This window comes from Salmo salar, chromosome ssa17, assembly GCF_905237065.1.
Source record: "Salmo salar chromosome ssa17, Ssal_v3.1, whole genome shotgun sequence".
Classification (NCBI taxonomy): Eukaryota; Metazoa; Chordata; class Actinopteri; order Salmoniformes; family Salmonidae; genus Salmo; species Salmo salar.
In genome coordinates, this window is record NC_059458.1 from 50,194,299 (window position 1) to 50,209,524 (window position 15,226).

General features: G+C 46.0%; 1 protein-coding gene across 4 annotated transcripts in view; it reads right to left on the reverse strand.

Moving 5' to 3' along the window:
• celsr1a (cadherin EGF LAG seven-pass G-type receptor 1a) overlaps positions 1-15,226 on the reverse strand; it is a 138,554-nt gene that overhangs the window by 31,926 nt on the left and 91,402 nt on the right. For all 4 annotated transcript variants that reach the window (XM_045699674.1, XM_045699671.1, XM_045699672.1 and 1 more), the window contains 2 exons: positions 2,059-2,216; positions 584-747 (listed from right to left, as the gene is read on the reverse strand). In XM_045699674.1, the coding sequence (XP_045555630.1) occupies positions 584-747; positions 2,059-2,216 (322 nt within the window). The remainder of the gene's footprint in view (positions 1-583; positions 748-2,058; positions 2,217-15,226) is intronic.

A 15,226-nucleotide genomic window follows, 5' to 3' on the forward strand; every position in this document is an offset into this window, starting at 1 on the left:
GCACATTAAGGTCCTGGAGTGGCCTAGCCAGTCTCCAGACCTTAATCCCATAGAAAATCTGTGGAGGGAGCTGAAGGTTCAAGTTGCCAAACGTCAGCCTCGAAACCTTAATGACTTGGTGAAGATCTGCAAAGAGGAGTGGGACAAAATCCATTCTGAGACGTGTGCAAACCTGGTGGCCAACTACAAGAAACGTCTGACCTCTGTGATTGCCAACAAGGGTTTTGCCACCAAGTACTAAGTCATGTTTTGCAGAGGGGTCAAATACTTATTTCCCTCATTAAAATGCAAATCAATTTATAACATTGTTGACATGCGTTTTTCAGGATTTTTTGTTGTTATTCTGTCTCTCACTGTTCAAATAAACCTACCATTAAAATTATAGACTGATCATTTCTTTGTCAGTGGGCAAACGTACAAAATCAGCAGGGGATCAAATACTTGTTTCCCTCACTGTATCTATGAATGAATGAATGAATAGATGTATGAATGAATAAAATGAATGAATGGTTAGATGGACGGACGGACGGACGGACGGACAAACAAACCGGCAAACAACGAGTGAACAAAAAAAGGTTGTTACCTGCAGTGGTTCCGTTGTTAGCGATGAAGCTGGCCATGTCGGTGGGTTGGCTGTCGATGCTCAGGTTCCTCATGCAGCCCACAAAGTCTCTGTTCCTCACAGGGAAGTCCTCGGGCAGGTTGGGAACACCACCCAGCAGCAGCGGTCCTGTCAGGTCCAATGATCTGCAGGGGGAGAGTACAGGAAACTGGGTCAGAACGGAGCCAAAATGGCACTTGTAGCTCAGAGTTCATCTAATGGTTCTGGATCCAAAATGGCACCCCAGTCCCCATAGGAATAGGAACAAAAGATGCACCAACAAAGTGGCAACTGATGGTTAATGGACTTAAGTGAAAACGAAAGTCACACTCTATATTGAACTCCCTTTCTTTCAAATGAATGCAACGACAGGACCAACGTTTCAATACACAGTGCCTGTGACAGACACCAAAGTGTTCCTCAAAGGTTCCTAAGTTTTCTAAAGGGGACTACAGGGTACTCCAGGGTACTGGTGGTGTGAGTAGTATGGTTACCCTGCAAAAGGTTATTTGTCACATGCCTTGTTGACTGAAAGGACAAAGCCACTGTAACCCAGCTAGCTAGCTTGATTCATTCCTCATCCTCTAACACTACAACAGCCCAGAAGACTTAGCAGGCAGCAAAGATGCAGGCTTACACACAAGCCTCTAAACTTATAAACATCAAACGCCAGGGTTTAATGTGAATTATTGTGACGCAATACCAAAGCATAACATTGAAAAAAAAATATACATTTCAATACGGCAAAAGTGCAACGTCATATGGTCTAAAAATGCCACATGAACTGTGGTGTCCCTCAAAGTATGTGTTGAACGAGTATCTCACACACAATTGTTGCCTCTCACTTCAGGGGAAGCAGCTAGGGTGCGGTCTGACCGACAGACAGGTAAAAAGATAGATGTGTGTGCGTGCGTCGTAACTTTCACTCCTTTTCGTCAAAGATCGAACCTAAAAGCCCGGGTGTCGACCTCAGAGTCAAACGGAGCCACATTATTTACTGTAGAAGAGCTCTGAGCCTATCATATTGGAGCGACCGGTTCTGAAAGAATGCAGCCTCATTACCTCATTCCTTTGATGTGTTTTTCTTCTTTTCCTAAATGTGTTCTAGCTTGCTGCCTTGCCTAATGTCCCTAATTTGAAAAGGATCTTGGTTTCAGATACAGAAACAATTAGTTGCAGTAGTAAACGTCTGAAAGATAGAATTGTAAAGGTTAAGCCATGTTAGGCTGTGTAAGAGGCTCAGAGAGATTTGTCTGAAAATTGAGAGCATGTCAATCCTGAGAGATTAAGAGAGTGAAAGGCAAGGTAATCTGGTGTAATGAAGGTGACTGAAAATCAGTCCTGCAGTTACAACACTGACTCCTATTAGCCTAACACATATTAGTCTCACTAAAGGTAGTGGAAAGAACCTGAAGACAGAGGGGGAGGGAGAGAGGGAGACAGAGAGAGACACTCACTTTTTCTGTCCGGTCTGGGTGCCCTGGGCAGCACATGAGTAATTGCTGATCTGGTTGCCAAAGCGAACTGCCATGGCGATGTCACAGTCGTCCACAGCAACCACAGCCACCTTCTCACCCGAGGGTCCATGGGGGATCCCCAGACGACCAATGTTGGGCTGGAACACAGAGGTCATAGGTCACATGATTATTACAGGAAGTAAAAACAACATACATCATTAATGGAGGAATGAAGAAGTTGCCATTCTTTTAAAATATATTTTTTACTCATTCTTTACTGTTTTGGAAACAGTTTGCATTCTAAAGATTGCATGAAACTTAAAGTAAAAAGCTATTAGGTTAACTAGGTCATAACAGACACTGATTAGAGCAATTCTCCTGATCAAGGGCTCTGGCCTATGAATGTTGATCTGAGAGAAATTAAGATGAGTTTAGAAAATCTGATTAAACTCATTGGGTTTAATCGCAGTGTAAAAGCTCATTTACTGAAATATTTCCCCTAACAATAGCCAAGCAGTGGTCTTGTGTGAAAAGACCAGTATTTTCTCACAGTGTATTTACTCCACAGCTTGGCCTGAGACCACAGATTAGTTGATTACCTATCTCTCGCTCTCCATGGAAAACAGTAAAGAGGTAAAGGAAAAGGGAAAGGGGGGATACCTAGTCAGTTGTACAACTGAATGCCTTCAACTGAAATGTGTCTTCCGCATTTAACCCAACCCCTCTGAATCAGAGAGGTGCGGGGGGCTGCCATAATCAACATCCACATCTTCGGTATACCCGTACAATAACTGCAGTACAGATCACAACTCATATGAACAGTAAAGAATTTGCCCCTACAATAACTAAACTACAGATCATAATGCAGATGACCACAGAGTTTACAGAAGATAGGAAGGGTTTTAATCCTGGGTGCCTAAAGACTGGGCTAGAAGAAAGGGAGGGAATGAGAGGGAGGGAATGAGAGGGGGAGAATGAGAGTGAGGGAATGAGGGGGAGGGAATCAGAGGGGAAGAATGAGAGGGAGGGAATGAGAGGGAGGGAATGAGGGGGAGGGAATGAGAGGGGGAGAATGAGAGGGGGAGAATGAAAGGGAGAGAAAGAGAGGGGGAGAATGAGAGGGAGGGAATGAGAGGGGGAGAATGAGAGAGAAAGAAAAAGAGAGAGGGGTTGGCAGAGTGTTTATCATTCACAGTTTATCAGTGACAAATAACATTAAAGCAACAGGACACTATGGTAGGGCAGACAGACTGTGGGAGGAAAGAAATACAGAAACAGAGAGGGAGACAATAGTTAAAAATAGAAAGAAGTGGAAAGAGAAAAAGAATGAGAGAAAAACAAGAGAAAGTGTGAGCGAAACAGAGAGCGAGCTCCATTTTAGGTCAGAGCGGTCCCAGGGTGGCACATTTACCAGGACACAATAACCTCTATCACTACCCCACCTTCAAAACACGTGAACATTTTCCACATAAAGACCTATCTAAACTGCAGTGTGCTGCTGACCTCATAATACTCTCTCCCTACGTATTTCTCTAGCAGTCGCTCTCTCTTTATCTGTCCCTGTTTTTCTCTCTCTCTCACACACACACACACACACACACACACACACACACACACACACACACACACACACACACACACACACACACACACACACACACACACACACACACACACACACACACACACACACACACACACACGCAGGGTTTAACAGGGACGGTGTGTGTCTAGCAGTGAGGGTATTTGATCCCTTTCCTGTGGAAGTGTGACAATGGGGAGGATGGGCTGTTGAAAGGCAGGCAGACGTGATCCAGGAGCAGGAGCAGATCCAGGAGCAGGTGCAGGAGCAGGTCCAGGAGCATGAGCAGGTCCAGGAGCAGGTCCAGGAGCAGGTCCAGGAGCAGGAGCAGGTCCAAGCATCAGGAGCAGGTCCAAGCAAGCAGGTCAGAGCAATCAAGGTCCAGGAGCAGAGCGAAGCAGGTCCAAGCAGGTCCAGGAGCAGGAGCAGATCCAGGGCGGTCCAGGAGCAGGAGCAGGTCCAGGAGCAGGAGCAGGTCCAGGAGCAGGTCCAGGAGCAGGAGCAGGTCCAGGAGCAGGTCCAGGAGCAGGAGCAGAAGCAGGTCCAGGAGCAGGAGCAGGTCCAGGAGCAGGTCCAGGAGCAGGTCCAGGAGCAGATCCAGGAGCAGGAAAAGGTCCAGGAGCAGGTCCAGGAGCAGGTCCAGGAGCAGGTCCAGGTCCAGGAGCAGGTCCAGGTCCAGGAGCAGGTCCAGGAGCAGGTCCAGGAGCAGGTCCAGGAGCAGAAGCAGGTCCAGTAGCAGGAGCAGGTCCAGGAGCAGGAGCAGGTCCAGGAGCAGGTCCAGGAGCAGGAGCAGAAGCAGGTCCAGGAGCAGGTCCAGGAGCAGGAGCAGATCCAGGAGCAGGTCCAGGAGCAGGAGCAGGTCCAGGAGCAGGTCCAGGAGCAGGAGCAGAAGCAGGTCCAGGAGCAGGTCCAGGAGCAGGAGCAATCCAGACAGGTCCAGGAGCAGGAGCAGGTCCAGGAGCAGGTCCAGGAGCAGGAGCAGATCCAGGAGCAGGTCCAGGAGCAGGAGCAGGTCCAGGAGCAGGTCCAGGAGCAGGAGCAGAAGCAGGTCCAGGAGCAGGTCCAGGCCATCGTGGGATAGCTCTCAGACAACACACCCCTAACTGTGTCTGACTGTCTACAAATTCATGAAGAGCAGCTTTTCAAAGTACAAAAGCTTAATAAAGTGTAATTCACACAGGCCTAGTGTGAGGACATCAGTCATTTTAGGTTACTTTTCTTTGCAGTGTAACCTCAATTGAAACTCCTAGATATTCTCTGGCTCATAGAAGGAGAGAGAAAGGGAACAGAGACAGAGAATGTATGTAAATTCTAAGTATTCTGTCTGTAAAGTCTTTTTCCTTATGGGAGGGAACCTAGTGAGACTAGCTGTCACCATTAGCATCGGCTAATGGGGATCCTAATAAATATGTATAAAAGAGAGAGCGAGAGTAAAGAGAGCGATAGGCGGAGAGATAGAGAGAAAATGAGAGAGAGAGAGAGAGAGAGAGAGAGGTAGGAAGTACAGAGGGTGAAAGCATTGAGCTTTTAAGTAGAGGTAGCGAGCTCAGCGGGCAGCGGGCGTTTCTTGTGGTTGAGCCAACTTCTCTTGGTACCACGTACAGCTCAGTACCACACAATACCTTGGTCTGCATACACACTGGGTCAACCTGTAGAGAGTCATAACTCTGGCTGGCCAGGCCTGATTTAAGAGCTAGCTGGCTATGCCCTGAACGCACCAGTAGAACTCGTTTGATTTACTAGAAGAGCTGGAATAGAGAGCTAAGCACTACGGCTCTCTGTCTAATCTCTTTATCAGAGAGCAGATAGAGGGAAAGTAGTAGCAAGTACACCGTTACTGCCAAATGTGCACATATACACATGAACGCAAGCAAGCACGCATTCACACACACACACGCGCACGCACACACAGAAATAATGACTTCCTTGCATTGCCACATAACCATGAGAAAAGATCGCTATTCGATAAGAAACAGTTGCCAGAGATACATGCCGGTCATTCCTCCATGTCTCAACATCAAGGAAGGTCTGTGCTAAATGAATGAGTGTAAGTGAAGGAGAGAACGTGTGAATGGATAATGAACATAACCCTGTTAGCTGTGTAGGTGAAGTGCCTGCTGAATGACCATAGAGGTCTAGTGGATGTTGTAGTAGATGTAGTCAGCTCCCCATTGACAGGCCAGGCCAGCAGATCAATGGTTCTCAGGGTGTAGTGTCAATGGTCTACAGTATTGGCCTCCTAAGCAGACACTCTCACACTCTGGTTATGTCCCAATTGGCACCCTATTTCAAGAACTACTTTCAACCAATGTAGGGCTCTGGTTAAAAGTAGTGCAGTGCACTACATAGGGAATAGTGTGCCATTTGGGATGCAAGTCTCTAACTGTCACACGCAATCACTCTCATGCTTGGCAGAAGACCTTCTCTCACTCTCCGTGTCAGCCTAGTGACACTGTATGATTAATCAGACGAGGGGTGAAGCCACTCCCTAGGCACGCGGAGCGGCACATCAATAGTGACGCACACACACAGTCACTCACTGAAACCCCACTCTATATTTGTCTTGGCACACCAGGCCTCTCTTTATGCATTGGCAGCAACACACACTCAGCGGCAGTGGATTTAAAAAGAGTTGAATGTGTGTGTTTATGCCCAGGGGGACCGGGAGGGCTGTGTTTGGGCAGGTACAATACGATATCCTCTTTACAGTTACCTTCAGAACAGAAACACAAATACTTAATTGAGGTGCATCCGGTTTCCATCCTTGAGATGTTTCTACAACTTGATTGGAGTCCACCTGTGGTAAAGTCTATTGATTGGACATGATTTGGAAAGGCACACACCTCTCTATATAAGGTCCCACAGTTGACAGTGCATGTCAGAGCAAAAACCAAGCCATGAGGTCGAAGGAATTGTCCGTAGAGCTCTGAGACTGGATTGTGTCGAGGCACAGATCTAGGAAAGGGTACCAAAAAATTTCTGCAGCATTGAAGGTACCCCAAGAACACAGTGGCCTCCATCATTCTTAAATGGAAGAAGTTTGGAACCACCAAGACTTCCTAGAGCTGGCCGCCCGGCCAAACTGAGCAATCGGGGGAGAAGGGCCTTGGTCAGGGAGGTGACCAAGAACCCATTGGTCACTCTGAGAGAGCTCCAGAGTTCCTCTGTGGAGATGGGAGAACCTTCCAGACGGACAATTATCTCTGCAGCACTCCACCAAGCAGGCCTTTATGGTAGAGTGGCCAGACGGAAGCCACTGCTCAGTAAAAGTCACATGACAGCCCGCTTGGAGTTTGCCAAATTGCACCTAAAGGACTCTCAGACCATGAGGAACAAGATTCTCTGGTCTGATGAAACCAAGACTGAACTCTTTGGCCTGAATGCCAAGCATCACGTCTGGAGGAAACCAGGCACCACTCATCCCCTTGCCAATACCATCCCTACGGTGAAGCACGGTGGTGGCAGCATTATGCTGTGGGGATGTTTTTCAGCGGCAGGGACTGGGAGACAAGTCAGGATCGAGGGAAAGATGAACGGAGAAAAGTACAGAGAGATCCTTGATGAAAACCTGCTCCAGAGCGCTCAGGACCTCAGACTGGGGCAAAGGTTCACCTTCCAACAGGACAACGACCCTAAGCACATAGCCAAGACAACACAGGAGTGGCTTTGGGAGAAGTCTCTGAATGTCCTTGAGTGGCCCGGCCAGAGCCTGGAACCCGATCGAACATCTCTGCAGAGACCTGAAAACAGCTGTGCAGCGACGCTCCCCATCCAACCTGACAGAGCTTGAGAGGATCTGCAGAGAAGAATGGGAAAAACTTCCCAAATACAGGTGGGTCTGAATACCTACGGAAATGTGATATTTTTTTATTTTTTATAAATGAGTAAACATAGATATTTTTTAGGGGGCATTACGGCCACACAAGGGGGATGCCACCGGGAAATTAGAGGCCTGGTGAGAATATTATAAAGTGCTTGCCAAATTGTGAATGATGAAGTGCGTGCAGCCTGCACAAGAAACAAAGCAGAACTCATGTCTTTCATGAGACTTTTTTCCAATCATCATTAGAGTCGCATCATGCAGCCTTAGAATGTATTAAAAATCAAGACATATAGCCCAACGTTTGTATCACAACTAAAGTTGAATAAATCACTCTAAATGAAGCATATAGAAGGACCTGTTTCTTTGTTAACCGCTCAACACAGAATAGCTGCATATGCGCACTCCCTCTGAAATAATTTGGAGAAAATGTCCTTTCAATTTTATTCAGCTATGTTCCATAGTATCGTAATACTATAAAATAATGCCACAGAATTCTAATAAAATCTTGTCTTCTAAATTAATTAGTGTAGCCCACAGCCATATGGCATAGCCAGATCAGGACGTAACTTAAGGACAACTCAGAATATCCTATTCTGTTCTTCTGAAATAAGCTACATTTTCTTCATATCACGTTTCAATAGATCTCTTTAAAATAAATCACAGATTTATTACGATTGTGTTGGGTATATTAAATGGATTTATTAGATTTTTTTTTTTTATTATGTTGCAAAGTTCTGCATCAGTGACTTGTAAGCTATGCGTGGAAACCAGGAGATGCTAAATGTATTTATGTTAGTTGACGGTGGCAATTACTGTGAGACCAGCAGTTATTTGCTTGAGATTCACCGACTGACTAAATGTCATGACCACCACAGCCCTACCCAGGACGTTATATAATTAAGCAATAAGGCCCGAGAAGGTGTGGTATATGGCCAATATACCACGACTAATGGCTGTTCTAATGCAGAACACAACACAGAGTGCCTGGATACAGCCGTCAGCCGTGGTATATTGGCCATATAGCACAAACCCCTGAGGTGCCTTATTGCTATTATAAACTGGTTACCAACATAAGTAGAGCAGTAAATATGTAATTTGTCTGCCATTGAAATTAGGGATGTACTGATATGACATTTTTGGCCGATACCGATATCCGATATAAAAAATGTTAGCGGCCTTTTAAGCATTCCAGTAAAGTTAAATAGTTAACACACACACACACACACACACACACACACACACACACACACACACACACACACACACACACACACACACACACACACACACACACACACACACACACACACACACACACACACACACACACACACACACAGACCAAAAATGTATTTTGTTGGCATTTACGAATGTCCCAATCACCAGTAAAACATCAAAACCGATTTCTTTCACCTACTTGCTGTGCTGTTTCGGTGTTCATTTGTTCAGTCGTTTCATTCTCAACCAGGATTTCATCATACAGGTCAAGCAGGGAAGTTTCAGCTCTGTCTGTCCATGACCTCTTCAGTTGTGGGTCCGCTTCCTCTGTGCTCACTGTCACTGTGTCTGTTTCCATCCTGTCCAGCTGTGTCTAACATTTCACGTAAACCCTGTTTCTTGTCTCCATCGAAGTAGCGGTCTTTTTACCTAGCATCGAGCATGGTGGTGACACAGTAAAGAGGCTCAAAGAGAATGCCACCGAATCGCTTGTTCACAGCCTCTAGTATAGAGTACTTTTGCAAGTTTTAACACCACGGTCTGTGTCGGCAGTTATGCTGAGCAGGTGTTTCAATGCCATGACAGAGGGTGTCTGCAGACGCAGTTGATGAGCTTATTTCTCCAGTCAGTTGTTCGAATGGAGCTAGGAGTGTGTTCATGTTTCCAAGTTTCAAACATGTTCTCAAATGCCATTGAAATGACAGGAGCGGTATGAGAACCAGCACATTCTTGAGCTTGCAATACGGCTTTCCTCAGTACGAAATCCTTATCAACCCACTGTGCTGTCAGACTCAGCATGCTCATGGGGCTGACAACGCTGGTCCAAATGTCAGTTGTTAAGCAAATAGCAGTGACGCCCATAGCAAGTAGCTCATGGATGTGCGTTGTAACAATACTGTGTAACTCTGGTAGGGCAACATCTGAAAAATAGCGCCTACTTGGTAGTGTGTACCGGTGCTCGAGGTGCTCAACCAGTTGGCGAAAGCCAATATCATCCACGACTTAGAACGGTTAATTGTCAAGGGCAATGAATTCCATTATCTTGGCTTTAATGAATTTCACCTTTGAGTTGTCTGGCTGAAATGTTTTTACTCTTTCAAATGACTGCTTGACTTGTTGACTGCCTGATCCACACAGCAGACATTGTGGGCTAGATTAGGAATGCTGCGCTGCACGTGTAGCGATATATTTTTCGTGGCGTCATTATGTCATTTACCTACGTTGTACAGGTATGCACGTCAGCTTTGACATCAGTTTTGCACATCAGCGTTAAACTAGACATTGGGCCGATGTTGGCATTTTTAGCTAATTTCGTCCGATTCCGATATGCTTACCGATATATCGTGCATCCCTGATTGAAATCCTTGTGTGGGCCTGATAAGAGGTTTTTTTTTCTGGCCGCACAAGTACTCCCCCAAAAAATATATATCTAATAATAATAATAAAAGCAATTCTAAAATTCAGCCATGCCGACGGGCCGACCACGGGCACGTATGGTGAAATCAGAGGTGATATATGTATTGCAGCAGGTGATAGACATTATGCAGGTATGCAACTTATAATGAGAACACACCTCTGTCTCTGGCACAGTGCCAATCTCCCCCGGGACCTGGCAGGTGCCTACCTGTACCTGGGTGCCCATGGTAACCTCAGACATCCCTCTTTCCTGTCTAGTACCCTTAAAGGGGCAATCTTCTGTTCAAACAATAACAACACTGTCACCCCGTCACTGATATGGTAAATAGCTGAGGGTTGGGGCTGGAGAAATGTTACCAATCTCAAATGCAGATTGACACTTTAAATGCCTATGATGGTTTTTCACCTCTGAATCACTTTGTTGAGTTAGCCAATGTGAGTGGTGGTGACAGCAGGCTATACTATATTACCACACCAGACGTTCTTCAACAGAAGCTAGTAGTTAGTAAAACCACACAGAGTGGAGGATATGTAGTCAGTGTGACTCAGTTGTTCGTTGTGTTCCCCTATGTCCTCAGCCATGCAGGGCTGGTAATGCAGCTGTTTTATCACTAGAGTGTGTATATTGCATGGTATGTTCTAGAGAGAGTGGGAAAAATAGAGAGATAGAGAAAAGAGAGAGATGGAGAGAGAGAGAAAAGAGAGGAACAGGTCCAGATGGGGGTCTGCAGCAGCTGTGCTCCAAACTCACACATACTGAAATCCCACTACATACTCGGAGGTCCAGGATAGGGGTCCGATATGAGTCTGACGTATGAGCTGGGGATAAAATGACCATTTACCCAGCTGTCTTCTGCTCACAAGTGTCTCCAACACACACACACACACACACACACACACACACACACACACACACACACACACACACACACACACACACACACACGGTATACACACACACACTTCCCCAATACAGCTCCAATAATACATACAGTAGACATTTGACTAATTCCTGTGTGAAATAATGTCGCCCTTTGTATGGAATGGGGCTTTCATTGACACTAACTGTTATTCAGCAGTTAGATCGGTATGTATGGGAGAAATGTATCGACTTACACCAGAGTTCTCAACAGAAATATAGGCCTACGCCCTATGCAGTTTCAAGAGAGTTTCTGATCCCCTGACTAAAAGTGGACTTGGCTCACACAGGGCCCCCTTTCCCTCTCTCTCTTTCTTTCTCTCTCTCTCTGGGGTGTTGACAATTCTGCCGTTCATCTCCTAGCTCGTAACCTAGCTGGTGCCATAGCAACGCACTGGATCCATACGGCAATCAAATTTATTTGTCACATACACATGGTTAGCAGATGTTAATGCGAGTGTAGCGAAATGCTTGTGCTTCTAGTTCCGACGATGCAGTAATATCTAACAAGTAATCTAACCTAGCAATTTCACAACTACCTTATACACACAAGTGTAAAGGAATGAATAAGAATATGTACATAAAAATATATGAATGAGTGATGCCCGAACGGCATAGGCAAGATGCAGTAGATGGTATAAAGTACAGTATATACATATGAGATGAGTAATGTAGGATATGTAAACATTATATAAAGTGGCATTGTTTAAAATGGCTAGTGATACATTACATCAAGATGGCAAGATGCAGTAGATGGTGTAGAGTACAGTATATACATATGAGATGAGTAATGTAGGGTATGTAAGCATTATATAAAGTGGCTAGTGATAGATTGATTACATAAATGTTTTCATTATTAAAGTGGCTAGAGTCAGTATGTTGGCAGCAGCCACTCAATGTTAGTGATGGCTGTTTAACAATCTGATGGCCTTGAGATAGAAGCTGTTTTTCAGACTCTCGGTCCCTTGCTTTGATGCACTGACCTCGCATTCTGGATGATAGCGGGGTGAACAGGCAGTGGCTCGGGTGGTTGTTGTCCTTGATGATCTTTTTGGCCTTCCTGTGACATCGGGTGGTGTAGGTGTCCTGGAGGGCAGGTAGTTTGCACCCGGTGATGCGTTGTGCAGACCTCACTACCCTCTGGAGAGCCTTACGGTTATGGGCGGAGCAGCTGCCATACCAGGCGGTGATACAGCCCGACAGGATGCTCTCGATTGTGCATCTGTAAAAGTTTGTGTGTTTTTGGTGACAAGCCGAATCTCTTCAGCCTCCTGAGGTTGAAGAAGCGCTGCTGCACCTTCTTCACCACGCTGTCTGTGTGGGTGGACCATTTCAGTTTGTCCGTGATGTATACGCTGAGGAACTTAATACATTCCACCCTCTCCACTACTGTCCCGTCAATGTGGATAGGGGGCTGCTCCCTCTGCTGCTTCCCGAAGTCCACGATCATCTCCTTTGTTTTGTTGACATTGAGTGTGTGGTTATTTTCCAGACACCACACTCCGAGGGCCCTCACCTCGTCCCTGTAGGCCGTCTTGTCGTTGTTGGTAATCAAGCCTACCACTGTAGTGTCGTCTGCAAACTTGATGATTGAGTTGGAGGCGTGCATGGCCACACAGTCGTGGGTGAACAGGGAGTACAGGAGAGGGCTGAGAACGCACCCTGGTGGGGACCCAGTGTTGAGGATCAGCGGGGTGGAGATGTTGTTACCTACCCTTACCACCTGGGGGCGGCCCATCAGGAAGTCCAGGACCCAGTTGCACAGGGCGGGGTCGAGACCCAGGGTCTCGAGCTTAATGACGAGTTTGGAGGGTACTATGCTGTTAAATGCTGAGCTATAATCGATGAACAGCATTCTTACATAGGTATTCCTCCTGTCCAGATGGGTTAGGGCAGTGTGATGGCGATTGCGTTGTCTGTGGACCTATTGGGGCGGTAAGCAAATTGGAGTGATGTGATGGTCCTTGACTAGACTCTCAAAGCACTTCATGATGACGGAAGTGAGTGCTATAGGGCGGTAGTCATTTAGCTCAGTTACCTTAGCTTTCTTGGGAACAGGAACGATGGTGGACCTCTTGAAGCATGTGGGAACATCAGACTGGGATAAGGATTGAATATGTCTGTAAACACACCAGCCAGCTGGTCTGCGCATGCTCTGAGGACGCGGCCGGGGATGCCGTCTGGGCCTGCAGCCTTGCGAGGGTTAACACGTTTAAATGTTTTACTCACATCGGCTGCAGTGAAGGAAAGCCTTCAGGTTTTGGTAGCGGGCCGTGTCAGTGGCACTGTATTGTCCTCAAAGCGAGCAAAAAAATGGTTTAGTCTGTCTGGGAGCAAGGCATCGTGATCCGCGATGGGGCTGGTTATTATTTTTTAGTCCGTGATTGACTGTAGACCCTGCCACATACCTCTCGTGTCTGAGCCGTTGAATTGCGACTCCAGTTTGTCTCTATACTGACGCTTAGCTTGTTTGATTGCCTTGCGGAGGGAATAGCTACACTGTTTGTATTCGGTCATGTTTCTGGTCACCTTGCCCTGATTAAAAGCAGTGGTTCGCGCTTTCAGTTTTGCGCGAATGCTGCCATCAATCCACGGTTTCTGGTTGGGGAATGTTTTAATAGACGCTGTGGGTACAACATCACCGATGCATTTGCTAATAAACTTGTTCACCGAATCAGCGTATTCGTCAATGTTGTTGTTCGACGTTATGCGGAACATGTCCCAGTCCACGTGATCGAAGCAATCTTGAAGCATGGAATCCGATTGGTCGGACCAGCGTTGAACAGACCTGAGCGCGGGTGCTTCCTGTTTTAGTTTCTGTCTATAGGCTGGAAGCAACAAAATGGAGTCGTGGTCAGCTTTTCCGAAGGGAGGGCCTTATATGCATCGCGGAAGTTAGAATAACAATGATCCAGGGTTTTACCAGCCCTGGTAGCACAATCGATATGCTGATAAAATTTAAGGAGCCTTGTTTTCAGATTAGCCTTGTTAAAATCCCCAGCTACAATAAATGCAGCCTCGGGATATGTGGTTTCCAGTTTGCATAGAGTCGAATGAAGTTCTTTCGGGGCCGTCGAAGTTTCTGCTTGGGGGGGAATATACACGACTGTGATTATGATCGAAGATAATTCTCTTGGTAGATAATGTGGTCGGCATTTAACCTGTTATGGCTAGGGGGCAGTATTTTCACGCTGGATAAAAAACGTACCCGATTTAATCTGGTTACTACTCCTGCCCAGTAACTAGAATATGCATATAATTATTGGCTTTGGATAGAAAACACGCCAAAGTTTCTAAAACTGTTTGAATGGTGTCTGTGAGTATAACAGAACTCAAACGGCAGGTCAAAACCTGAGAGATTCCTTTACAGGAAGTGGCCTGTCTGACCATTTCTTGAACTTCTTTGCCATCTCTATCTTTTACAAAGGATCTCTGCTCTAACGTGACACTTCCTACGTCTTCCATGGGCGCTCAGAGCCCGGGAAAAACCTGAATGTCGTCATCGCAGCCCCAGGCTGAAACACATTATCGCCTTTCTCAAGTGGCCGATCAAGGGACTGTGGGCTTAGGCGCGTGCCCTGGCCGCCCCCGTCTTTGTGATTTTTCCTCTGTTTGCCGAAAAGGAGATTCCCGGTCGGAATATTATCGCTTTTTTACGAGATAAATTGCATAAAAATGGATTTTAAACAGCGGTTGACATGCTTCGAAGTACGGTAATGGAATATTTAGAATTTTTTTGTCACGAATTGCGCCATGCGCACGACCCTGATTTACCATTTCGGATAGTGTCTGGGACGCACGAACAAAACGCCGCTATTCGGATATAACGATGGATTATTTTGGACCAAACCAACATTTGTTATTAAAGTAGCAGTCCTGGGAGTGCATTCTGACGAAGACAACAAAAGGTAATCAAACTTTTATAATAGTAAATCTGATATTGGTGAGTGCTAAACTTGCCGGGTGTCTAAATCGCTAGCCCGTGATGGCTGGGCTATGTACTTAGAATATTGCAAAATGTGCTTTCACCAAAAAGCTATTTTAAAATCGGACATATCGAGTGCATAGAGGAGTTCTGTATCTATAATTCTTAAAATAATTGTTATGCTTTTTGTGAACGTTTATCGTGAGTAATTTAGTAAATTGTTAGCAAATTCCCCGGAAGTTTGCGGGGGTATGCTAGTTCTGAACGTCACATGCTAATGTAAAA